This window comes from Haliotis cracherodii, unplaced genomic scaffold, assembly GCF_022045235.1.
Source record: "Haliotis cracherodii isolate W230 unplaced genomic scaffold, xgHalCrac1.p SCAF_10, whole genome shotgun sequence".
In the NCBI taxonomy this organism is placed as follows: domain Eukaryota; kingdom Metazoa; phylum Mollusca; class Gastropoda; order Lepetellida; family Haliotidae; genus Haliotis; species Haliotis cracherodii.
This window is the reverse complement of record NW_027266265.1, coordinates 6,644,142-6,671,889: the sequence shown is the minus strand read 5'-3', so window position 1 is coordinate 6,671,889 and position 27,748 is coordinate 6,644,142. Positions and strand designations below refer to the sequence as shown.

The window sequence follows — 27,748 nt, the reverse complement described above, 5'->3', positions numbered from 1 at the left end:
CAGTGAAACAGTGTGAAATACTGGCTGATATAATAATAATAATAATAATAATAATAATAATAATCTGCTTGTAAAGTGTAAGACTCATATAACAAAATATGCTTAAAACCCCAGTCAAAGGATCAGTGTGCACTCGAGGCTCATTCTCAGCTCCCTGAGCAGTATACAACCCAAGCTGTATTAGAAAGTTAACAGTCACATTACCATCTCATCCTACCAATACACTGGGTGAACAGAGGCCCAAGTCACTTGCCCAAGGAGACAGCACATGTCAGCAACACTGCCTCCAATACACGGCTGTTTGTATTTAGATATGTCTAGACTGATGCAGCGTCCTGACATTTATAATGACACTGACATCAAGAAACATTGCACCTTTGTAAACATCCCCCACCTTGCCTTCCATGATGTGCCGTCATGCATTGAGTTTGTTTAATACACTTGTAGCAATGGTCAGGAAACTCAGAATGGCTTCACGCAATGCACCCATCTGGAGAATCAAACCAAGGTTCAGTGTGATCAGTCACTACAAGACCCATTCGACTACCCCCTGCCAGGCCCCACTAGGCTACCCCCTTGTTGTCATGGAAACCAAACAACATTAATATATTCACCACTAAGTGTTCACTATTTCATACTCCTCCCTAAAATATATCCGTTTATTCACGACCCATACCTTATTCAATTGCTAATCCTTGCCCTACAACAGTGAGTGAGTATTATTTTACGCCGCCTATAGCAACATTCTAGCAATATAACGGCGGACCACATCATAAATGGCCTTCACACATTCTAACCATGAGGGGAATCGAACACGGGGCTATGGTCTACCCCAACAAGAAATGACAGGCTACACACACTATATAAGTGAAATCCATATACATTGGTTTCATGATTTACACTATGCGAACAAATATAAAGACGTGTAAGGAATAAGATAATAACAAGTGAGTGAGTGAGTGACGTGGCATTGCATCACAATGCATCGCCATGTGCAGCTGTTAGTCGCATCACCACAGCTGGACTTGGCAACTCCAAAAGATCATAAGCCATAACAACATAAATATTGATTACATATACCTGCCATAATAACCAAGATATGCATATATTGGACAGAATATCAAAAGAAACATATATTTAAAGAAACATATTGTATATAGTAATTTAACAAATATATTTTTGTAAATATTACCAGCATATTTGGTGCAGCTCTCATATCAGGATAAAAGCAGGCAGAGCAATGTCCTATCTCTGGACATGCTAGATGTACATTGCAGACTGAATGTTATCATATATATAAATCTTGATACACATTGTATTAGCAGTGGTTGTCCAATACAGAGTCAGACATACAATCATCATCATCATCATCATCATCATCATCATCTATACACAACTACTACCACAAAACACAAACAAGCATCAGTTGGCAGTCTGCCTAAGACTCTTTTGATAAAAGTTGAAGCATGTTTGTGAAAAATGGAACAAGATAACAATAACATGGAAACAGTTTACCCAAGCATGTAAATAATTGACAGCACTAGAAGGACATAACTGCTTATTTTATTTGTTTCAGAAAATATCTTTTGCAAGTTGGATATATGATTCAAACTAAAATAAACTGCAGCAGGTTATGGTACTAACCACACTCATTTTATCCTTCACCTCTGCAGCCCTTGCTCTACTATAAAATCACTACATCATAATCTATCATGTCCGGCAACACGAAACAGACTAGACAGTTCCTGTGACGGGATGGGAGACAACTCTGTGTCTTTCCAATCAGGAAGTAGGTGGCGCTGCTGCTGCTGCTGCTGCAGGTCGAGGTCGAGGCTGGATGTTCCTCATCTTGTAGTAATCAGTGACCTGCCGTGGTACTTCGGCTAACACGTTGCGAGCCAGCTCCTCCGCTGAGGCCTGTGAAACAGATCCGTTAGCATACAATAAGTCTAAGCATACTTGCTTTTGGTTGGAATGAATTGGGGTGAGTGAGTATGGTTTTACGCCGCTTTTAGCAATTTTCCAGCAACATCACAGCGGGGGACACCACAAGAAATGGGCTTCACTCATTGTACCCATGGTGGGAATCGAACCCGGGTCTTCGGCATGACGAGCGAATGCTTTAACCACTAGGCTATCCGACCACCATGGTTGGAATGAAAGACAAGGCAAAGTGACTTCTTCAGTTGTTTAAGATTGTAAAGAGCACAAAGTTACAGAGAAGGAACTTGTCAAAGACATGCAGCCATGCCAATTATATTTAAAGTTACCATGGTTTATATGAAATTTTGGATATATGACACCAAAAATACCCAGAGCATCAAGGTGAAGGTCACACCAGGTAAGTACTGGATGGGGTTATTATAAATGGAACAGGTTGAAATGAAATTCTTGTTAAACAAACTTTTATAATTATTATTGAGCAATCATAGCCAGTGTTACATAATGCCATGCATAGGTTAGGTGACATGGAGTTTAACATCGTGTTCAAGACAATTGCACAAACTTAGTGACGTCTGAGTTTGTGTGTGTGGCTGCTTGCACTAGTCTGCAATAAAGCTGGTATTACCCGACCCAGACACAGTATACTGACTCCGCGCTGACCAGTTCTTGTTTTAGCCACTTAATGCTGAGAGCCAGGAAGGGTAATAACAAGTACCATCTTAACGTCTTTTGGTATGACATGTCTTGGGATGATACAACCGACCTTCCGCTCTCCAGCGGAAACTATTCACTAGACCAGGGAGGCAGTTGCCATGCATAGGGCTACATGCCAATACTACCAAAATAAAGGAAAACATTCGATTAGAAACAGGACCATGCCACAAGACATGACAATAACTCAAGAAATGAGAAAGAAAAATATTTAGAACACACCGTTGAACTTACTTTCTGGAAGTCCCTATACGCCACAAACTGAACTATGTCCCTACGTGCTTTCTGACCCGATTTCGTCATCAGTACGCCATCATCGCCATCCAGGAAGTTCATGGCGGCAAAGTTGGCCCCGCCCACGCCGATGATGATGATGGACATAGGCAGGCTGGAGGCCTGGACCACAGCTTCCGTTGTCTTGCCCATGTCTGTGATCTCGCCGTCAGACAGCAGCAGCAGGATGTAGTAAGCCTGACGAAGACATGTATGTTGCATTATGGGAAATATCAACCAAGACGTAGTGGACTGGTATAAAACTGCCCGTTGGGGAGAACAACACAAATTACTAGGAAGAGGGTTTTCATCTCATGACAAGAGTGAGTTCAAGTCTGGAGCAGACGAACCGATGTGAGCACAGATTCAAACCATTTCAGAGATGATTCTCTTATGACTGAGAATAAAACATTCTAGCTATATCTCATACCCTGATGGCCTGAAGTCATACATGGTTCACAGAATACTTGACTCACAATAAGAAAGGCCTTTTTAAGGCCATTACAAGGCAAAGATCACTTTTCAAGGCTAAGAGTCAGAATGGCTCCACGTGTACACCCGCACAAACCATGATAATAGTAAAGTCCACAAATGTTTCATTAGCATTTACCATTGATGTAATTACTCATAATTAGGGAAAACATAACTGTTATTTATTTTGCCTTGGTTAGATGAAATTGGGTTTAACGTCGCGTCTAAGATTAGTGTGTGTGTTAGTGTATGTGTGTTAGTGTGTGTTAGAGTGTGTGTTAGTGTGTGTGTTAGTGTGTGTGTGTGTGGCTGCTTGTACTAGTCTGGACTGATGCCGATTTATAGTGTTAGATACCATGCCGCAGTTTAACATGAATACCCCACTCAGACACAGTATACCAACTCCAAGCCAACCAGTCCTTGTTTTAGCCCCTTAATGCCTAGCGCCAGACAGGGTAACAACAAGTACCATTTTTGTACGAGGCTGGGGATCGAAACCCAGACCTTCTGCTCTCTGGGCGAAGCTCTACCACCAGACCACGGAGATGACAGAGTAGAGCAGTGACTTACAGAGGCTCCCTAGGTGGCCTCCTACGACAGAGTAGAGCAGTGACTTACAGAGGCTCCCTAGATGGCCTCCCATGACAGGGTAGAGCAGTGACTTACAGAGGCTCCCTAGGTGGCCTCCCATGACACGGTAGAGTAGTGACTTACAGTGGCTCCCTAGGTGGCCTCCCATGACAGAGTAGAGCAGTGACTTACAGAGGCTCACTAGCTGGCCTCCCATGACACGGTAGAGTAGTGACTTACAGAGGCTCCCTAGGTGGCCTCCCATGACAGAGTAGAGCGGTGACTTACAGAGGCTCACTAGCTGGCCTCCCATGATACGGTAGAGCAGTGACTTATAGAGGCTCCCTAGGTGGCCTCCTACGACAGAGTAGAGCAGTGACTTACAGAGGCTCCCTAGATGGCCTCCCATGACAGGGTAGAGCAGTGACTTACAGAGGCTCCCTAGGTGGCCTCCCATGACACGGTAGAGTAGTGACTTACAGAGGCTCCCTAGGTGGCCTCCCATGACAGAGTAGAGCGGTGACTTACAGAGGCTCACTAGCTGGCCTCCCATGATACGGTAGAGCAGTGACTTACAGAGGCTCCCTTGGTGGCCTCCTCCTGCTGAGCTGAGGCAGCGAACCGGGCAACATGGTGGATGATGGGAGCAGCGTTCGTGGGGCCGTACAGCCTCACGTTCTGCACACAGTTGTAGTATGCCTGTAGCACCCCAGGGATTCCTGCAACCATGGCAACAGCACAATCATCATACTGTCTATGAAGTCTATAAAGTCTCATGGCAGAAATATTGATTTCCCAAATGTTTAGCATGTGGTATGTTAAGAAAAAGTTTGTGAATAAAAATCAACAATTCCCCACAGTGGCCGACATCACTACTCTCTCACACCTAAAATACATCCCTATTTAGGGGGCATATGTATGCATCTCAGAGCTCCAGATAACCTTTTGGGCAATTGAGTTTTTACTCTCGGATTTCTATTTTATTTGGGTTATTACATTTTTCATTGGGTAACCAATATTTTTTCACTCATCTATTCATCACTCTATTGGGTATTTCCCCAAATTAGTGATCTCAAGATTTAAAATAATGAAATATTGTTTTAGATGTATATAAGTGTTCTTAATATATAGGCTTGACTCGGAGAGTAAATAAGCTCGTAAATGTGTTTCGGAAATTAGCTGCTTTGTACGCATACTGAAAAAGCTTCATTGGGTATTTACGCAAGCTGTTTTCATACATTTGAGTTTTTTATTTGACTTGGCTTGGAAAGTAAATGAGCTTGTAAATGTGCTTCGGAAATTAGCTGCTTTGAACGCATGCTGAAAAAGCTTCATTGGGTATTTACGCAAGCTGTTTGACTTTTTTATTTAATGCATGCATTTCTGTATGCAAGTTAATTGAAAGTAATTGGGTTTTGAATATTTTGGGGGGTATTTTAAGCAAATACGCTGCTTATCTGTAGCTCTGAATCTCCTTGTTTTTATAGTTTATTCATGAAAAGATTGTGCAATTACTTTAATAGAAACATTGTAATACTTCAAATAATGTAACACAACATTATACTTAACGTCTTTTGATATGAAATGCCAGGCGATCAACCATCGACTTTCCGCTCTCCGGGAAATGCTCTATTTACTACACCACAGGGGCGGTCCTATTTATGACATCCTATAACATGTGGGACTTCTGAAGAAAGGATACATCGAAGCTATCACATCCTGTTATCACTGTCTACATATTTACCTTGGGGGAAATATTTGCAACAATTTTGTAGAATTTTCCTATTCGGAATATTCTATAAGTAATACGTTACCACTGTTATACCGAGGCTGTTGTCTCCCACAACTGCTGCTATAGCGAAATCTACCACAGAGATCTCAATTACCTCATGCAGCACGTGCGTAGCCACCTAGCTGCCATGTGACACCCTTCACTCTTGTCTCTTGCGAGAGCAAGTGCTCGGGGGACGGACGGGCGGGCAGCAGCCCAGTGGTAACGTATTACTTATAGAATATTCCGAATAGGAAAATTCTACAAATTACATTAAGTAATACGTTACCACTGTTATACCGAGGCTGACTACCACAGTAGGCGGTGGGGAGCACCTACAACCCGAATCCTGACTGCTAGCGTTCCTTCCGACCAGCGGAAGTAAACACCAAGGCGGAAGCACTCGATGCGCATGCACCTAGCTAGGCGTTACCCTATAGGAATACCAAAGCACTGTCAAGCGCATACCGTAAGGCTCAATCGTCATTGCCAAAACGATTGGTGACTCCAAACGGCCCCACTGTATAGGTATTTCATCGCCGCAGCGGATGAGAACACTGTATCCGCGTGAGCTTAATCTTAGATCAGGTTAAACAGTCGAAAAGAGGGAAATTAATTTCATTCAGACCGTATATCCCAGAGCAAGCCTACTTAAAGTATGCATTAGGCGCGTGACCTAATTCCAGTATTTGTAAGCATGCATCACAAGGTTGGGATACACGACAGACAATTAAATACATAATTGTCAAAATACAAATAAGGACAAAGCACACAAAAAGCCGCCCTCACCTGTGGTGTGAGTGCGCTGGTTTGCGGGACCCCAACTCCTGAACCCACGGCAGAACGAAGCCACAACGCAATCGAGTTGCGAGTTATGTCAACCGTGCGATTAGGGTTACACGATATGAACAGACGGTCACGCCCTTGTCTACGTTCATTCGAAGCCTTAAGATAATACTTAAGGGCCCTAACCGGACACAGCGCTCTGTCCTCAGTATCAGCAGGATGTAAGATTTCTCTGAGCGATCTTACAGTGAATTCTCTCTCCGTTTGCCCGATTCTCGGCGACGAAGCCCATGAGCAGGCCCAGGCGGACCGCTCCTTCGTCACCCTTATCGAATCGTACCTTGGCGACATCGAGTGCATGAATTTCGGATACACGTGCCGCTGTGGCAAAGGAGAGGAGAAATGCTGTTTTCCAAGTCACATGCCGGAACGAAGCACTATGCAAGGGTTCATACGGAGCTTCCGTAAGTGATTGCAACACTAGGGAAAGATCCCAGGCCGGTGCCCGAAGGCGGCCCTTCTTTAGATCGTGCTGTTTGAAACCCTTGATAATACCCCGTATCACCGGCTCTATGGAGAGACTGGTACCCATAGCAACGTCCCGTACCGTAGCAACGGACGACACATAGTTGGCAATGGAACCCCCGGAGAGTTTCCGGGTCTCTCGCAAGTGAGACATGAAACGAGCAATATCCTGCACAGATACTTTATCTGGCGAATGAATGTGATGTTTACAACACCACTTCGTGAAAATAACCCAACGCGCATTATACACCTTCTGGGTAGAATCACGATGCATACTAACGTATGCCCGAGACGCCCGGCGAGAAAAAAACTTTACTCCTCAGACGCTCGGTGACAACATCCACGCGTGCAGATTGAACTGCCCTGCGTTTGGATGAAGCTGACGGGTGTGAGGGTGGATCAAGAGATCCGGTCTCACAGGCAGTGGAAGTGGCGACTGCGTGACCTGGGTCAGCAAGTCGGAGTACCACGATCTGTTCGGCCACATGGGCGCGATCAGTAACATTCGACAGCGAACTCCTCGGAGCCGGCTTAGAATGTGTGGTATCAACGCTGTCGGCGGATAAGCATAAGCGTCCAAGCCCGTCTAACGCGAGAGCATCGTGATCGATGGCCCTCGGGTCCGGGACTGGTGATACAAACAACGGGAGTTGATTGTTGAACCGCGTTGCGAACAGGTCGACCATCGGACGACCCAAACGTTCGCACAGCCACTGAAACACTACTGGGTTCAGCATCCACTCTGTGGGGCTCGGATCCTGAGGCCTCGATAGAGCGTCGGCCAGTACGTTCCGCACACCTGGGATGTGACGGGCGCGTATCTGGCACGGGACACTGTCCACCAGAGCGTAAAACTCGAACGTGAGATCGAGTAGCGAGTGACTGTGGGTTCCCCCCAGTTTGTTCACATAGGACACTACCGTCGTGTTGTCTGTCGCCAGCATGAGCCGGGCGTCGACGAGACGATGCTTCCAGTGATTGACTGCGTTGATCACTGCCTTGAACTCGAGACAATTGATGTGAAGACCTAGTTCGTCTACGCACCACAGCCCCGAGCTCACCTCCCCCTCTAGATGGGCGCCCCAGCCCACTAGAGAGGCGTCTGTATACAGGTTCAACGTGGCCCGGCAGGGCCGCATAGAGACTCCTGATACGACATTGTAAGGGACCGTCCACCACTCCAGATGCGGTCGGAGCCGATCCGGGAGGGCGACGGTCGGACTGTTCACCTCCATAGCTAACAACTGGATTAAAAACCGTTGCAGCGGGCGGAGTTGGAGCCGACCCCGTTCGGTGCAGGCCTGGGCTGATACAAGTAGCCCTAACAGCTGTTCCCAAAAGTGAACAGTCTGTTGCACCGCTAAGACTTTGGCAATCATCGGCTTAAGTTTGTGCCACCGGTCTGGGGGGACAAAGAGGCGATGGGACACCGTGTTGAACCAACCTCCGATGAACTGCAAGTTCTGAGAGGGGGTTAACTCGCTCTTGGGGAGATTGACAATCCACCCCAATTGCTCCAAGAGCCGACGTGCGAAAACGAGATGGCGTGACAGGGTGTCCGTCATTCGATTTGCTACTAGCGAGTCATCCAGGTACGCGAAGTACCGGACACCCCTCCGGTGGAGGAACCCCACTATGGGGGTGGTTAACCGGGTGAACAGCCAGGGAGCGGATGAAAGACCGAATGGGAGTACAACCCATTCGTAGTGCCTGCCTTGAAAGACAAACCTGAGATACTTGTGATGATCCGGGTGAATCGGAACATGCAGATAAGCATCCTTCAGGTCGATCGAAGCGAGCCAGTCGGCCGGCATGATCAGTGCTTTCAGGTCCGCCAAGCTCAACATTCTGAACTTGGGCGGCTTGCGCAGGTAGAACTCGTTGAATGATTTCAAGTTGTGAATCATTCTGAGTTCGGCACTGTCCTTCTTGGGAACTAGAAATATCCTGGAGTAAAACCCCCGTGTTATTTCTGGTAGAGCTAACTCCCGAACTGCCCTCTTCTCCACCAACCTGCCGATGGCATCGGCGAGGAAGGGAAGATCGGTTTCCGAATAGAAACCTGCCGACGGGGCAACTGTGAGCGGCGGATTCGCTTTGAGATCGAGCCGATAGCCGTACCGAATCTTGTTGACCACCCACGGGTCGTCGAACACTTGTTCCCAATTCTCCCAGTAAGTCTGGAGTCTGGCTCCCACTGGGGAAGGAAAGGGGGGCCTGACAGGCTGCGGCAGGCGCAACTGTTCAGGGCCAAGTGACTCGGGTTCGCCTTAGGGCCAACCGAAGTTGGCGCTGTCGGCATACGAACCCCTCCAATGAGAGTCACCTGGAGGGGCCCTTGCCGTCCTTAGACGACTTGGGCTTCCCCCAGTTCCCCGTCTTCCCGCGAAAGGGCAGCTGATTGCCCATACCGGAGCCCTCAGGGCGGGGCTACTTCCCAGAGGAAGAAGAACCCGACCCCTTAGACCTACCGGCCGCAGCAGCCTGGGGCGCGCTCCGGTTAGGAGCGGCACCCAGGCGCCTATGCAGGGACCCAACAAGAGCAAGTGTGTGCCGAGAGTCCTCGGCAACGTACTCCAGGGAAGCATTTAAACTGAGCAGGCAGTTGTAAATGCGCTGGTCACGGTCCGTGGGAGAACCTTCGACCAGACTGGCCGCTGCAGCCAAGTAAGTGTCTCCGTGAGACATGGAGTGCCGAGCGAGGGCGTCCAGCTGGTGCAAGGTAGCTTGCGTTACCGTAGCAGCCGGTGGGGCACGGACACCCAACCGCTCAACATGGGCCTCCGCGGTAGGACCAGCCTCGGGAAAGGCAAGGTCATGTACCGGGAATAAACCCTTTCTCCACGACGTCGGAGGCAACGGGAGACCCCGACCGGAGGCCGCCGCGAAGGCGTTCTCCAAGGAAGGCTTGATACCGCGCAGCAAGGTTGATGCGGGGAAAGCCATGTCGGAAGACTCATCGTATACCTCGGAGGAACCCACAGTCGTGGATTCCCCGCGGTACCGGCCGGGGCATGTCCTCAAAGAGGTCATAAACCATGGCCACGCGGTCCTTAACCGATAGCGGGAGCAACGGTTCGGGGGAAGGACCGGTGACCACGGGAGCCGCCGCCGTACCGGTGGACCCCGCGTCCGATCCCGCGGCCACCAAAGTGGCCGGGGACGGAACAGCCAGCGGCCTATCCTGAGATAAGGCCGCCAGCTTGGAGTCCACAAGTTATGCAAGTAATGCAGCGACGGAATCCCCAGACAGCCCACGGGCCGCCAAGGGATCCGCCGCAGCCGTGGTGGTGGTACCTGCAAGGGGACCCCGACCGGACGAGCCGGCCACCACAGGGGTGGAAACGGACTGCACATACAGCCGGTAGCGCTCGCTTGCGGCACACCCCGCAGCTCCTGGTTGCGGGGGTAGAGGGGGTGGAGGACGGCGAAACATCCATGTCAGACATTTTGTTTGTACTATGAACAAAGAGCAAAACATGGTTACAACACACGCACCACAAATAGTCACAAACGAGTATTTTCACAAGAAAATAAACGCGCAATGGGAATATAGAACATACACATATAACATATAGAGGAATAAGTGATGTAAAAAACCCAAGACATACTAGAACAGGGGAACGTAAGACGCAACGTGCATACGAGACACCCCGCAAGTATATAGAAAAAAAGGGCGGGAAAAATATTTCCTTTTGGCGGGAAAAATATTTCCAAGCGTAGTTACAGCAAACGCCCCGTAAAAGCACAGTTTATTAGAGAGAATAAACAGTAATAAATATCACCGAATGGTCGGAGAAACAGGAACACTTGAGCAGTTTATTGTACGTCTTGCTAGAGCAAGCGAAGATACAAGAGTGAAGGGTGTCACATGGCAGCTAGGTGGCTACGCACGTGCTGCATGAGGTAATTGAGATCTCTGTGGTAGATTTCGCTATAGCAGCAGTTGTGGGAGACAACAGCCTCGGTATAACAGTGGTAACGTATTACTTAATGTAATTATACATGGTCTGTGTACATGGTAAATACTGTCAGCTTACTATAACAATGAAGGAAAACATAAGCCAATTGATTCATTCAAACCTGAACAAAATGGATTTTGGGAGTTGAAGTTCATGGCGAACTCAAAGGACACCTCCATGTTGGGAGGAATCTGGGCTCCAAACCCCAAAGCTGGAAACAGTTTGTCGCTGAAAGAAGAATATCACAGTGTTCCAAAACAACACTCCAGACAAGGAAAAACATGTTCAGGCACTGTTAGACATTGTGAAGGAGTGAGTGAGTTGGGTTTAATGCCGCTTTTAACAGTGTTCCAGTTATATCACGGCATGTCAGCTTAATGTGGGATGAAAGCCCGAAGTGATGCAGGTCTCAAACATTTACTACTTCGGTGAAACCCAGAGCACAGGTATGGTGCTGACAAACCTAGAAACACAATCAGGGCTAACTAGGATTTGAACCCACAATCATAGGTTTCTGGAGTGTCCAAGTAATGCACCTTAGGTGACTGGGCTACCCGTGCCCCTGAAAGAGTCAGTGACTGGTAGTGACATCTGCATACAAGTTTCTATTTCTACTATTGTCATCAAAGTTAACACTAACACAGTGTAGCCTACCACCAGTCACCATCCTGGACGTGACACACCATGAACATGTACATTATACACCCGATTTGCTGCTTTCAGTCAGCTTTATAACCACGATGACAATCATGGGAACTCCACTCTCCTGCCAGGAATCACTATTGGCTGCATAATATCAGGAAACCAAACCAAACAGTTTTCGAGTTTAATCCAGCAACTTCATCACTGCCTGGTAACAGACATCTTCCCGAGGCAAGGGAGTTACCATCTTCCCGAGACAAGGGAGTTACCATCTTCCCGAAGCAAGGGAGTTACCATCTTCCCGAGGCAAGGGAGTTACCATCTTCCCGAGGCAAGGGAGTTACCATCTTCCCGAGGCAAGGGAGTTACCATCTTCCCGAGACAAGGGAGTTACCATCTTCCCGAAGCAAGGGAGTTACCATCTTCCCGAGGCAAGGGAGTTACCATCTTCCCGAGGCAAGGGAGTTACCATCTTCCCGAGGCAAGGGAGTTACCTGACTATGAAAGTCCAGTTTCCACCCTTGCCGAACTAGGCTAGTATTATGGAGTTACATTTTGGCTGGACTAACATGTCTATGCATAGTCCAATCAAAATTGTGCAATGAAATCTAAACATGCTAAATCCAGTTCGTAAACTGTCATGCATATTTTGGTCGATTGCAGGCTTTGCAAAGCATGTGCACCGCCAACTCATTGTCAACAGATATTTTCTAAATCTTTTCATGTTTTTAATCAAGGTGCTCACATGATTTGATGCACTTCGCTATGTAAGACCCGTTTTATCACAAAATAGATCTTGATTATCAGATCATCTTGACTGGGCACCGCCATTTTGTTTGATGCAAATGCAAGTGATACGAGAGGTGGAATCTCATTGGTACATAGGAGAGGCATAATTGGGACATAACTCGTTATTGCCACAGGTTGCGCTACTATCAAGCCCAGAAATTCCAGCCTAGTTTGGCAAGGGTGGAAACTGGACTTTTAAGTCCCGCAGCAGACAAACAAGTGATTGATATTATGAGCAACATCACATACAGTAGTGACATGATGACATATAATCAAAAAGTTACTGAGTCTGTCAATCTGTACAGCAGGCATATTGCTGTATCAGTTCTAATCCAGAATCCTCATGGGCCAATAAAACAGTAAAACAGTCGAACCAATACTCCATACAAGATCAACGTCCCAGGTGTTACCTGTCGTAGTCCTGCACCACGTTGCCCACGGCCTGGATGGCCTGTGCATACTCTGTAGGCTGGTTGGGGTTGAGGTAGTGGAGTGAGTTGGGCTGACGAGGGTCGCCGTTTGATGCTGTGAAGTCCACGCCAACCTACACAGAACACACAGTGAAGGAACACAGACAACATCCACAACAAACTCAGTCCTGTATAAACTCCATGACCTACAAGCTGACCTCATCACTCCACACAACTGTGTGTTTTGTAAGCAATCACTGGCAGGACATGATAGAAAGCTGGCCATATTTTTTGTTTCACAATGTGAATGTTCACAAACACAGCCAATCATCAAAGTTTCAGAGCAAATATAATTTTACTCAGCTCTTTGAATCTCAAATTGAGGTGAGGTGAAATTGGGTTTAACGTCACGTCCAAGATTATTGCACTTATATAGTGACGTGCATGCACATGTATCTGTGTGTGTGTGGCTGCTTGTACTAGTCCGGACTGATGCCAATTTATAGTGCTAGCCCACTGAGATACCATGCCGCAGTTTAACATGAATACCCCACTCAGACACAGTATACTGACTCAGAGCCGACCGGTCCTTGTTTGAGCCCCTTAATGCCGAGCGCCAGACAGGGTAACAACAAGTACCATCTTTTAACTCTTTTGGTATAACGCGGACGGGGATCGAACCCCGGACCTTCCGCGCTCCGGGTGGACTCTCTACCACTAGACCACGGAGGCGGTCATCTCAAATTGAATAATTTTTTATGAGAGTCTCTTGATTCTGCATCATTCTGGATAAGATGCCTGTCTCTGATCCCAAACCCTGTTAATAGCAAGTGTCTCCTGCTCGACAGTCAGAGAGGTGTGACCCACCTATCTCTGATAGTGTTGTCTGAAGACCTACTCACAGTGAGGTTGATCTGTGTGCCACCCATGATGAAGTCGAGGAAGGAGTAATCCGTCAGTATCTGAAACACAAGATAAGTGTCGGACTGAAACATCTTCTCATGGTGGTTCAGCATCATCTACAGTCTCATTTGTTTGTTGTTGGTTGTTTCAGCTATAAGATGGCAACATGTAGGTAATCGAGTCTTAGTGCTACGACTGTCATAAGTCAGTGTATAGAATGGGTGTTACGATCAAGTTAGCACTAAGATCACTCAGTAGAACGAGGTCCAGGGACCACTTGCACAAAGTGATCTTAGCGCTAGGATTGTTGTAAGTCAGTGTATAGAATGGGTGTTACGATCAAGTTAGCACTAAGATCACTCAGTAGAACGAGGTCCAGGGCCCACTTGCACAAAGTGATCTTAGCGCTAGGATTGTTGTAAGTCAGTGTCACAGAATGGGTGTTACGATTAAGTTAGCACTAAGATTGCTTAGCAGAATGAGGTCCAGGGACCACTTGAACAAAGTGATCTTAGCGCTAGGATTGTTGTAAGTCAGTGTATAGAATGGGTGTTACGATCAAGTTAGCACTAAGATCACTCAGTAGAACGAGGAACGATTGATATTATGAATGTCACACACTGTCTGGGATAACACACAATCAACCAAGTCACTGAGTCTGACCACCAGACTGAATAAATCATCAATGACGTCATAGAAATCCGGACTCCTGTGTCTCACCCATATAGATGTTTGTTTGTATGACTCCTGTGTCTCTCCCATATAGATGTTTGTTTGTATGACTCCTGTGTCTCACCCATATAGATGTTTGTTTGTATGACTCCTGTGTCTCACCCATATAGATGTTTGTTTGTATGACTTCTGTGTCTCACCCATATAGATGTTTGTTTGTATGACTCCTGTGTCTCACCCATATAGATGTTTGTTTGTATGACTCCTGTGTCTCACCCATATAGATGTTTGTTAGTATGACTCCTGTGTCTCCTCCATATAGATGTTTGTTAGTATGACTCCTGTGTCTCCTCCATATAGATGTTCGTTTGTATGACTCCTGTGTCTCCTCCATATAGATGTTTGTTTGTATGACTCCTGTGTCTCCTCCATATAGATGTTTGTTAGTATGACTCCTGTGACTCACCCATATAGATGTTTGTTAGTATGACTCCTGTGTCTCCTCCATATTGATGTTTGTTAGTATGACTCATGTGTCTCACCCATATAGATGTTTGTTTGTATGACTCCTGTGTCTCACCCATATAGATGTTTGTTTGTATGACTCCTGTGTCTCACCCATATAGATGTTTGTTAGTATGACTCCTGTGTCTCCTCCATATAGATGTTTGTTAGTATGACTCCTGTGACTCACCCATATAGATGTTTGTTTGTATGACTCCTGTGTCTCACCCATATAGATGTTTGTTTGTATGACTCCTGTGTCTCACCCATATAGATGTTTGTTAGTATGACTCCTGTGTCTCCCCCATATAGATGTTTGTTTGTATGATTCCTGTGTCTCACCCATATAGATGTTTGTTTGTATGACTCCTGTGTCTCACCCATATAGATGTTTGTTAGTATGACTCCTGTGTCTCCTCCATATAGATTTTTGTTAGTATGACTCCTGTGACTCACCCATATAGATGTTTGTTAGTATGACTCCTGTGTCTCACCCATATAGATGTTTGTTAGTATGACTCCTGTGTCTCCCCCATATAGATGTTTGTTTGTATGACTCCTGTGTCTCACCCGTATAGATGTTTGTTTGTATGACTTCTGTGTCTCACCCATATAGATCTTTGTTTGTATGACTCCTGTGTCTCACCCATATAGATGTTTGTTTGTATGACTCCTGTGTCTCACCCATATTGATGTTTGTTTGTATGACTTCTGTGTCTCACCCATATAGATCTTTGTTTGTATGACTCCTGTATCTCACCCATATAGATCTTTGTTTGTATGACTCCTGTGTCTCACCCATATAGATGTTTGTTAGTATGACTCCTGTGTCTCACCCGTATAGATGTTTGTTTGTATGACTCCTGTGTCTCTCCCATATAGATGTTTGTTAGTATGACTCCTGTGTCTCACCCATATAGATGTTTGTTTGTATGACTCCTGTGTCTCACCCATATAGATGTTTGTTTGTATGACTCCTGTGTCTCACCCATATAGATGTTTGTTAGTATGACTCCTGTGTCTCACCCGTATAGATGTTTGTTTGTATGACTCCTGTGTCTCTCCCATATAGATGTTTGTTAGTATGACTCCTGTGTCTCACCCATATAGATGTTTGTTAGTATGACTCCTGTGTCTCACCCATATAGATCTTTTTTTGTATGACTCCTGTGTCTCACCCATATAGATCTTTGTTTGTATGACTCCTGTGTCTCACCCATATAGATGTTTGTTAGTATGACTCCTGTGTCTCACCCATATTGATGTTTGTTTGTATGACTTCTGTGTCTCACCCATATAGATCTTTGTTTGTATGACTCCTGTGTCTCACCCATATAGATGTTTGTTAGTATGACTCCTGTGTCTCACCCGTATAGATGTTTGTTTGTATGACTCCTGTGTCTCACCCGTATAGATGTTTGTTTGTATGACTCCTGTGTCTCTCCCATATAGATGTTTGTTAGTATGACTCCTGTGTCTCACCCATATAGATGTTTGTTTGTATGACTCCTGTGTCTCACCCGTATAGATGTTTGTTTGTATGACTCCTGTGTCTCACCCATATTGATGTTTGTTTGTATGACTCCTGTGTCTCACCCGTATAGATGTTTGTTTGTATGACTCCTGTGTCTCACCCATATAGATGTTTGTTAGTATGACTCCTGTGTCTCACCCGTATAGATGTTTGTTTGTATGACTCCTGTGTCTCTCCCATATAGATGTTTGTTAGTATGACTCCTGTGTCTCACCCATATAGATGTTTGTTAGTATGACTCCTGTGTCTCACCCATATAGATCTTTTTTTGTATGACTCCTGTGTCTCACCCATATAGATCTTTGTTTGTATGACTCCTGTGTCTCACCCATATAGATGTTTGTTAGTATGACTCCTGTGTCTCACCCATATTGATGTTTGTTTGTATGACTTCTGTGTCTCACCCATATAGATCTTTGTTTGTATGACTCCTGTGTCTCACCCATATAGATGTTTGTTAGTATGACTCCTGTGTCTCACCCGTATAGATGTTTGTTTGTATGACTCCTGTGTCTCACCCGTATAGATGTTTGTTTGTATGACTCCTGTGTCTCTCCCATATAGATGTTTGTTAGTATGACTCCTGTGTCTCACCCATATAGATGTTTGTTTGTATGACTCCTGTGTCTCACCCGTATAGATGTTTGTTTGTATGACTCCTGTGTCTCACCCATATTGATGTTTGTTTGTATGACTCCTGTGTCTCACCCGTATAGATGTTTGTTTGTATGACTCCTGTGTCTCACCCATATAGATGCTTGTTTGTTTGACTCACCCGTATCGATGACAGCAGCACGATGCCCGAGTTGGTGTAGTTCTTCTTCTTGGCCTTCTTCTTTGGGTTGATGCACGGCCATGACGTCTGTCAACACACACAAATAACAGTACAAGTACATACTGGCCGGTACTCCTTGAGGTCCCTCAATGAAGGTGTAAGTACATCAGTCAATACACCTTGGGTCCCTCAATGAAGGTGTAGGTACATCAGTCAATACACCTTGAGGCCCCTCAATGAAGGTGTAGGTACATCGGTCAATACACCTTGAGGTCCCTCAATGAAGGTGTAAGTACATCAGTCAATACACCTTGAGGCCCCTCAATGAAGGTGTAGGTACATCAGTCAATACACCTTGAGGTCCCTCAATGAAGGCGTAGGTACATCAGTCAATACACCTTGAGGCCCCTCAATGAAGGTGTACGTACATCAGTCAATACACTTTGAGGTCCCTTAATGAAGGTGTACGTACATCAGTCAATACACTTTGAGGTCCCTCAATGAAGGTGTAAGTACATCAGTCAATACACCTTGAGGCCCCTCTATGAAGGTGTAGGTATATCAGTCAATACACCTTGAGGTCCCTCAATGAAGGTGTAGGTACATCAGTCAATACACCTTGAGGCCCCTCAATGAAGGTGTAAGTACATCAGTCAATACACCTTGGGTCCCTCAATGAAGGTGTACGTACATCAGTCAATACACCTTGAGGTCCCTCAATGAAGGCGTAGGTACATCAGTCAATACACCTTGAGGCCCCTCAATGAAGGTGTACGTACATCAGTCAATACACCTTGAGGCCCCTCAATGAAGGTGTAGGTATATCAGTCAATACACCTTGAGGTCCTTCAATGAAGGTGTAGGTACATCAGTCAATACACCTTGAGGCCCCTCAATGAAGGTGTAAGTACATCAGTCAATACACCTTGAGGTCCCTCAATGAAGGCGTAAGTACATCAGTCAATACACCTTGAGGCCCCTCAATGAAGGTGTACGTACATCAGTCAATACACCTTGATGTCCCTCAATGAAGGTGTAAGTACATCAGTCAATACACCTTGAGGCCCCTCAATGAAGGTGTAAGTACATCAGTCAATATACCTTAAGGCCCCTCAATGAAGGTGTACGTACATCAGTCAATACACCTTGAGGCCCCTCATTGAAGGTGTAAGTACATCAGTCAATACACCTTGAGGCCCCTCAATGAAGGTGTAAGTACATCAGTCAATACACCTTGGGTCCCTCAATGAAGGTGTAGGTACATCAGTCAATACTCCTTGAGGCCCATCAATGAAAGTGTAAGTACATCAGTCAATACACCTTGAGGCCCCTCAATGAAGGTGTAGGTACATCAGTCAATACACCTTGAGGCCCCTCAATGAAGGTGTAGGTACATCAGTCAATACACCTTGAGGCCCCTCAATGAAGGTGTAGGTACATCAGTCAATACGACTTGAGGCCCCTCAATGAAGGTGTAAGTACATCAGTCAATACACCTTGAGGCCCCTCAATGAAGGTGTACGTACATCAGTCAATACACCTTGGGTCCCTCAATGAAGGTGTAAGTACATCAGTCAATACACCTTGAGGCCCCTCATTGAAGGTGTAAGTACATCAGTCAATACACCTTGGGTCCCTCAATGAAGGTGTAGGTACATCAGTCAATACGACTTGAGGTCCCTCATTGAAGGTGTAAGTACATCAGTCAATACACCTTGGGTCCCTCAATGAAGGTGTAAGTACATCAGTCAATACGACTTGAGGTCCCTCATTGAAGGTGTAGGTACATCAGTCAATACGACTTGAGGTCCCTCAATGAAGGTGTAAGTACATCAGTCAATACACCTTGAGGTCCCTCATTAAAGGTGTAAGTACATCAGTCAATACACCTTGGGTCCCTCAATGAAGGTGTAGGTACATCAGTCAATACGACTTGAGGTCCCTCAATGAAGGTGTAAGTACATCAGTCAATACACCTTGGGTCCCTCAATGAAGGTGTAGGTACATCAGTCAATACGACTTGAGGCCCCTCAATGAAGGTGTAGGTACGTCAGTCAATACACCTTGGGTCCCTCATTGAAGGTGTAGGTACGTCAGTCAATACACCTTGGGTCCCTCATTGAAGGTGTAGGTACATCAGTCAATACACCTTGAGGTCCCTCAATGAAGGTGTAAGTACATCAGTCAATACACCTTGAGGCCCCTCAATGAAGGTGTAAGTACATCAGTCAATATACCTTGAGGTCCTTCAATGAAGGTGTAAGTACATCAGTCAATACACCTTGAGGCCCCTCATTGAAGGTGTAAGTACATCAGTCAATAAACCTTGAGGCCCCTCAATGAAGGTGTAAGTACATCAGTCAATATACCTTGAGGCCCCTCATTGAAGGTGTAAGTACATCAGTCAATAAACCTTGAGGCCCCTCATTGAAGGTGTAAGTACATCAGTCAATAAACCTTGAGGCCCCTCATTGAAGGTGTAAGTACATCAGTCAATATACCTTGAGGTCCTTCAATGAAGGTGTAAGTACATCAGTCAATACACCTTGAGGCCCCTCATTGAAGGTGTAAGTACATCAGTCAATAAACCTTGAGGCCCCTCAATGAAGGTGTAAGTACATCAGTCAATATACCTTGAGGTCCTTCAATGAAGGTGTAAGTACATCAGTCAATACACCTTGAGGCCCCTCATTGAAGGTGTAAGTACATCAGTCAATAAACCTTGAGGTCCCTCAATGAAGGTGTAAGTACATCAGTCAATACACCTTGAGGCCCCTCATTGAAGGTGTAAGTACATCAGTCAATAAACCTTGAGGTCCCTCATTGAAGGTGTAAGTACATCAGTCAATACACCTTGGGTCCCTCAATGAAGGTGTAAGTACATCAGTCAATACGACTTGAGGCCCCTCATTGAAGGTGTAAGTACATCAGTCAATACACCTTGAGGCCCCTCATTGAAGGTGTAAGTACATCAGTCAATATACCTTGAGGTCCTTCAATGAAGGTGTAAGTACATCAGTCAATACACCTTGGTTCCCTCAATGAAGGTGTAAGTACATCAGTCAATATACCTTGAGGTCCTTCAATGAAGGTGTAAGTACATCAGTCAATACACCTTGGGTCCCTCAATGAAGGTGTAAGTACATCAGTCAATAAACCTTGAGGCCCCTCAATGAAGGTGTAAGTACATCAGTCAATAAACCTTGGGTCCCTCAATGAAAGTGTAGGTACACATTGTAATACCGCTGAAAACAACAATATATTCTTTAACAAGAGACACGATCGATTGAGATAAATACATCTTCACTCTAAATTACTTTGTTTTCTCCATTAAAGGTTTTGGCAATCATCTTCCCAAGCCTAGGGAGTTAACTGACTGTAAAAGTCCAGTTTCCACCCTTGCTGGCTGAAATTTCTGGGCTCGATCGTAGCGCCACCAGTGACTATTACGAGTTATGTCCCTTCTGTGCCCCTCCTTTTGATCAGATCTATATTGTTATAAAACGGGTCTTACATCGCGAAGTGCATCACATCACGTGAGCATCTTGAATAAAAACATGAAAAGATTTGGATAATATCTGTCGACGCCCAGTTGACAGTACACATCTTAAGCAAATTCTGCAGTCTCACAAAATCTGCACGTTGAAATCCATATTGTTTACGAACCGGTTGTCGATTTTGTTTAGCGATTTTTATAGGACTATGCATAGACTCGATATAGTCCAGCCAAAATATATCTGCATAATTGCAGCCTAATTCTGCAAGGGCATCTTCCCTGGGCAAGTGAGTTAACTGGCTATAAAAGTCCAGTTTCCCTTGCCGAACTAGGCTAGTATTATGGAGTTACATTTTGGCTGGACTAACATGTCTATACATAGTCCAATCAAAATCGAAATCCGGTTCGTTAACTGTTATGTAGATTTCAGTCAATTGCAGGATTTGCAAAGCATTTGCACCACCAACTCGTTGTCAATAGATATTTTTCAAATCTTGCCCGGTTTTTAATAAAGGTCCTCACGTGATTTAACGCACTTCGCGATGTAAGACTCGTTTTATCACAATATAGATCCTGATTTTCGGTCAGATCATCTTGACTGGGCCCCGCCATTTTGCTTGAAGCAAATGCACGTGATATGAGAGGTGGAATCTTATTGATCAATAGGAGGGACATAGAAGGGCTATCACTTGTATTAGCCGCTGGTGGCACTATGATCAAGCCCAGTAATCTGGTAATAGTTCGGCAAAGTATGAGACTTTACTTTAATAGTCAGTTAACTCCCTTGCCTCGTGAAGATGAGTGGCTGCAGGATGATACTTCAATCATCGTTTGTCAAGGGAGATAAGCCTTACCTCTTGTTTCTGAGCTTTCAACAGGTCATTGAGGGAGGTGGTGAATCCCCCGATCAGGTCATGTGATCCATCACTGTCCCAGTCATACACGTCAATCTGCAACATCCCGTGAGAGTATCATACACCAGACGACAGTGAACGTTTAGTCCTGCAGTCAGCCATTTCACAGCTATACCTGGAGATAATCATGTCCGGGTCTGGCATGACCAGGGATGTCCCTGCGGGATGACACACAATCAGCCAGGTGACCACTGCATCCATCACGGACAGCTCTTCCAAGAAGTGCTTCAGACCTATCCAGAGTAAGAATCCCTCTGGGGAGTTTCCACAGAATTCACAATTAAACAAACTAAAGTTGTGATACAAGTTTTTATGTTGTAGATATGTCAAAGGAGTGGCAATAGCAGAGCTCCAGATAAGCTGCGTATCTGCATAAAATATGCATCAGAAATGCAGAAATATGCAGTAAAATAAAATCCAAGCATATCAAATACGCAACGAACATTACAGATACGCTACAAAAATTAAAACTTGTGTGTATCATCAAAATATTGTGAAGTAACCCTGCGTATTCGATTAGCAAATCAGCAGTTTCTTGGTATGTTTGAGTCCTATCAAGCTCTCAAACCCACACACCACCAGTTTGCAGGGACTAGATGAATAGTGTTTTTAAATATTTAACTTAAATACCCACATGTGTAAAAACTAGTGGGTAACAGAAATTTAAATACCCAGATAGAATTACCGATACCCAATGATTTTAAAATGCATGGGTAAAATACCCACAACACCAAAAGCTTATCTGGAGCTCTGAATAGACTACCCTGGCGCCTTATCTTGCCATTACTTCCAACAACCATGCGATCTCAGAATCATGTTACTTCAGCTCTCAGTTCAAATAAGGGAGTATCCATGGTTACCTTGAGTTCCCGGTCTCGGTCTCCGCCACAAAGAGAGTACACCGACACAGTGAACTGCCTCCAGTTGGGGTTCAACGTATTCTTCACGACCTGCAAACGTCAGCTGTATAATATCTGCCACAAAGACATCGAAGAGGGACTACCTTTGCCCAATAACTGTTCACGGGTAATTCAGCCCACCTTTTCACAGATCACGGGTAATTTTTCAAACAATTTCACAATCACATTTATTATCGAGTGAATTAGTTTATATTATATATAGATAAGGAATAATCATTTCTTACCTATCAATCTGATAGTGACTTAACCATAAGATTATCAAGTTTATGTTATTGTATGCATAAACTTGGACTTCATCTCATATCATTGTACCATATAACATTGTGACAACTTGTCAGAAGGATCATCGTGGGTGTTTCTTGATGTTTTTAGACAACCGTCCCCAAAATTTACTACATGGTATAGTACATAGGTATTCCCTACCCGCATGGAAGCAATCAGTGTTAATTCTATTAGGTAAGATTTGACATTCCAGTACTTACCTCTGTTCTGTGAACTACCTGCCATGTGCCATCGGGGACTTTCTTGAGAATCTCCAAATATGGATCCGATTTCCCAAATGTGTCCTAAACAAACAAAAAATCAACACTTTCAAGAACTACAAGTATAGCAACAGTTTCTAACAAGTTGAAAACATATAAACAACAGTTAAAAATAATCTGTTCTTCAATGACTTACTACAAACTGCAGCTCTTTTATTCCAAAATTGATTAAACTAACCTTGTTGTCGAGTTTGGAGGCTTTGAAATCAAAAATGACTGATTCCTTGTCCGAACCAGCCTTCATTTCCTCCGACTTCACCTGGGAACAAACATACAACAACATCATGTCCTGGTAACCATAGCAACACTCAGGCCCTGATAATTAACTAAAAACATGTTTGGAAGTACCCTAACCCTTTCATAGAATTCCCTTAAACTCATTTCCAGTGTTACCTTCAGCTTAATGAAATACATTGAACAAGCCTGCTAGTGGCATCTTCCCGAGGCAAGAGAGTTAACTGACTTTAAAAGTCCAGTTTCCACCCTTGCCGAACGAGACTGGAATTACTGGGCTCGATTGTAGCGCCACTAGTGGCTATTACCAGTTTTGTCCCTTTGTCCCTTTGGACCAATCAAATTCCACCTCTCGTATCACTTGCGTTAGCTTCACACAAAATGGTGGCGCCCGGTCGGTCGATCTGATCGATAATCAAGATATATATTGTAATAAAACGGGTCTTACATCGCGAAATTCATCAAATCACGTGAGCACCTTGATTAAAACCATGAAAAGATTAAGAAAATATCTGCTGACAATGAGCTGGCAGTGCACATGTTTTGCAAATCCTGCAATCGACCGAAATCTGCATTACAGTTGACGAACCGGATTTCGACTTGTTAGTCCATGTAACTCCATAATACCAGCCTAGTTCGGCAAGGGTGGATACAGGACTTTTATTGTCAGTTAACTCCCTTGCCTCGGGAAGATGGCTAGTAGTGCTACAGCCTCACACCAGATAAAAGAGCCTTGTCTACAACTAACATTATAATGAATGCAGGGCTGGGAGGGGTAACTCGGGTACACAGGTTGAGTAGAACCCGGGTACCCACAGGACTACCCAGACCCGTGATTATTCACATGGTATCTTGTTCAATGACAAAAAGTATCTAAAACTCTATGTTTAAACTACAAGCCACTAATGTTTGCAGTTCTTCCTGACTACTACGCCCATTCTTTCTGACTTTTATATGTTTGAATAAAAAAAAAACTTCAGTGTATACATCAGATCGTTTCATACATGTATCTAAACACATTTTACCAGAGCTAAGGTCAAACTTTTCCCCTTCGGCAGTTTGTACCCACCTCTTGAGACCTACAGCGGGTACCCGGGTAGGGTCTGGTAATAGTGGGGTGGGTACCCGGGTAGTAAATTTGGACTTGTCCCTGCCCCTAAATGAATGGCATTTCCTCTGTAATGACAACTCTTAAGACAAACGACATTTGTCTGGTTTGGGAAACTAGGTTTGAAATTCCTTGTTTCAAAGTGCCAATGACATGCTGTAATTCATAATAGTACAGCTAGAATTAGGGTCCGGTGTCCGGTATCACGATACATGTATGTGCTCTTATCTATGGTCTAGGCTACCCCACCGCCCCATGCCTAGGAGGAGACTTACTGTGATGGCACTATTCCCCATCTTGCCCCCCTTTTTGTCCAGCAGCGCCGTGATGTAGGGGGTCTGGGACACAAGCTGAAACAGTGGGTGAGTGAGTTCATAGACTTCAACAATATTCCACCAATACACAACATGGCGGTGGTGACCTCCCCTCTCATTATTTACCAGTGCTCTGTGTATTCATACTGGAGATCAAAAACCGATGTTTGTTTGTCGTTGTTTAAAGCCTCACTGAGCAATATTCCAGCTATATAGTCTGGACCAGACAATACAGTGATTGACATCATGAGCATGGATCTATGCAACTGTGATACGATCACATGCATGAACCAAGTCACGGAGCCTGACCACCCGATCCCATTACTGTCATGACAAACATAGTCGCCTCTTACAGCCAGCATGGGTTTTAAAGACTATTCTAACCCAGATCTTCACAGGTGACTAGCCAAGGGATTAACCTGGCAGAACACACAACTTGCCTTTTGCCTTTTCCATATCTTTCTGTCATCAGAATTAACTGAATTAATCTAACAACTGACAGAAACATAACCCTAGAGTTATTGTTGTTAGAAATATCCAGTTTTTATCATATCTCCTAGCCAGCTTGTGTTCTTATCAGTGTTTCTAGATATCCACTCAAACACGGAGACAAAATTTAACTACATATGTAACTGAAAGTGAATAGCACTCACTGTTACTTCAAGAATCAAGAGTGAGTGAGAGAGTATGTTTTTACGCCGCTTTCAGCAATATTCCAGCAATTTCACGGTAGAGGACATCAGAAATGGGCTTCACACATTGTACCCATGTCGGGAATCGAACCCGGGTCTTCGCCTTGACAAGCAAACGCTTTAACCACTAGGCTACCCCACAGCCCCTTGCTGTTACTTCAAGAATCAAGAAAAAAAGCATTTCAGTTTGAAGGTTAAATGACAGCAATCATTGGCGACTCAGCTTGGTTACATATAAATGATTAATATTCGGACAAATTTTCTAACTCAACTAATGTTGAATAATCTTTACCTGGCCCAGCGTACACTCAATCTGGCCCAAGAAGTCATCATCTTCAAGGGTATGGGACTTGTTGTCAACATCGTACACAGCGACCTTCACCTTCTGTACTTGCTCGAAGTAGTAGTCGACCTTCAAGGGGGTGACAAACACTGGATCCAAGCAGTTCTGCACATTCTCCGTTCTCGCCAGCTGTAAGTAAATACCATTATTGAAGTCTTTAACACTGAAGCTTTTTTTAAGTATTTACTTTTTAATAGTTAGGCAGCTATATCAGTTTTTATCACCTAATACACTGCATCTGGACCCATATGTACTTTTTCTGGCTCTATAGTGAGTGAGTGAGTTAATATTTAACGTCACATCGGCAATATTTCGGCCATATTATGATGATGTTCCCCATAGACGTACCTGGGCAACACAAATAAACGCAATGGCTGAACAATCACATCCAAAAGTGGGAGAGATATGACAGTTAGCATTTGGCAAAAAAGGTACAGGTAATCAAAGAGAGGACTGCGAGAATATGCGGGAAATACCCACCTGTGCACGAAATGGACTTTTCCAACATTGCTGAGGTGGGACTCTACTGAGGGAGTCATAATTATTAAAATACGGGCAAAACATATAAGAAATTAAAAACTCCCACTTGTCGATTATTTCTTAACCAACCAAACAAAGAAGAGTTACCTCCCTCCACTGGCCGCCAACCTGCATGAACATCACAGCACAGGGGTCCGACTTGGACATGACGTCCTTATTCTTCAGGTTCTTACATTCCACTCTCAGCTCCACCTTGGTGACGCACTGAGCTGCGGTGCTGCCACCTACTGGTGGATACTGGCCAGCCATAGTGAAACCTTTGTCTGAAATATAAGTGGGTGTTAGTTGGGTAGGCATAACTCTTCGAAAATGATTTCAGTTTTATAATGACACAGTTAGCAAATTGTGAGAGTAAAACCCAATGTGACACAGGTCATTGTGTAGCCTAGTGGTTAAAGCATTTCCTCGTAATGCCAAAGACCCGGGTTCAATTCCCGATGTGGGTACAATGTGTGAAGCCCATTTTTGGTGTCCCCCGCCGTGATATTGCTAAAAGCGGCGTTAAACCATATTCTCTCTCATTATCGGGGAAATGAATGTACAAAAAGGTCTACTGCTGTACCTTATGTACATTTAGCCTGTTACTATCAATATACTTTTCAAATGAATCATAATGAAGGGCTGACAATTAGGGCGGGGAACTCGGGTACTCGGGTCGGTACTGAGTACGACTCTGGTACCCACAGGACTACCCAGACCCGTGGTTAGTCACGTGATATATTGTTTAATGACAAAAATTATGTAGAACTCTATGGTTACACTAGAAGTCAAACTATTCCTAATCGGACATGTTGTACCGTTCTCTTGTGACCTACAGCTGGTACCCGGTTTGGGGTGGGCAATGGAGGGTTGGGTACCCGGGTAGTAAACTTGGGCTCGTCCCAGCCCTACTAACAATCCATATATCGCTGATTACCATCAGAGTGGTCGCTGGCAAGCCATTGATCTAGAGGCCTACAGTAAAAACTGACAGTGACACTCCCTTACCACTACCAGCTTGTTTACAATCGGTCTTTCCCCAGCCTCAGGGTTTCAGTTGAGCATGTTCCTTGTAATTTCAAAATAGGGCCCCAAATAGTTAGGCCATAGTAGCGATAGTAGAGTCTGATTTCAACATAATAACTGCGCGATTAAAGAAAAATATTCACCTCCGAATTCGTGTCACGTAGGACGACTATGCCGGCACAGGAAAATTTGGGAAAACAAGGAAATTGCACTATTTCCTGTTGGGTGTAGCGCTGTCGCACTTGCACAGACGACGGTATTTAGACTGGGTTCCTAATGCATATGACTGGGCTTCTGTCTACAGAAGAGCTCACCTGATTTCGTGCATCAGTTATGAAACCAGTTCTTGCTCGATATTTTGTACAAGCTCCATATGGCACTTTTGGTGCGCTATCGGA

General features: G+C 44.7%; 1 protein-coding gene across 1 annotated transcript; it reads right to left on the bottom strand.

Moving 5' to 3' along the window:
* LOC139454006 (copine-3-like) lies at positions 1 to 27,610 on the bottom strand. Its single transcript, XM_071235478.1, has 15 exons — positions 27,494 to 27,610; positions 26,433 to 26,608; positions 25,755 to 25,934; positions 24,732 to 24,806; positions 23,293 to 23,373; positions 23,055 to 23,138; positions 22,513 to 22,602; positions 21,593 to 21,688; positions 17,243 to 17,329; positions 13,757 to 13,816; positions 12,855 to 12,988; positions 11,135 to 11,241; positions 4,546 to 4,688; positions 2,890 to 3,126; positions 1 to 1,917 (listed from the first exon to the last, which is right to left on the bottom strand). The coding sequence occupies exons 2-15, from the start codon at positions 26,592 to 26,594 to the stop codon at positions 1,783 to 1,785; spliced, it is 1,671 nt and encodes a 556-aa protein (XP_071091579.1). The 5' UTR covers positions 26,595 to 26,608; positions 27,494 to 27,610; the 3' UTR covers positions 1 to 1,782.
* Positions 27,611 to 27,748: the final 138 nt, after the last annotated feature.

What these genes read in the sequence shown, in the direction of transcription:
- LOC139454006 (XM_071235478.1), bottom strand. Translation starts at nt 26,594, where the DNA reads ATGGCTGGCCAGTATCCACCAGTAGGTGGCAGCACCGCAGCTCAGTGC. An exon ending in TTGAGTGTACGCTGGGCCAG is followed by an intron (nt 24,807 to 25,754) that starts GTAAAGATTATT and finishes CCACTGTTTCAG; the next exon opens with CTTGTGTCCCAGACCCCCTA. An exon ending in TGCTGCTGTCATCGATACGG is followed by an intron (nt 13,817 to 17,242) that starts GTGAGTCAAACA and finishes CTTGTGTTTCAG; the next exon opens with ATACTGACGGATTACTCCTT.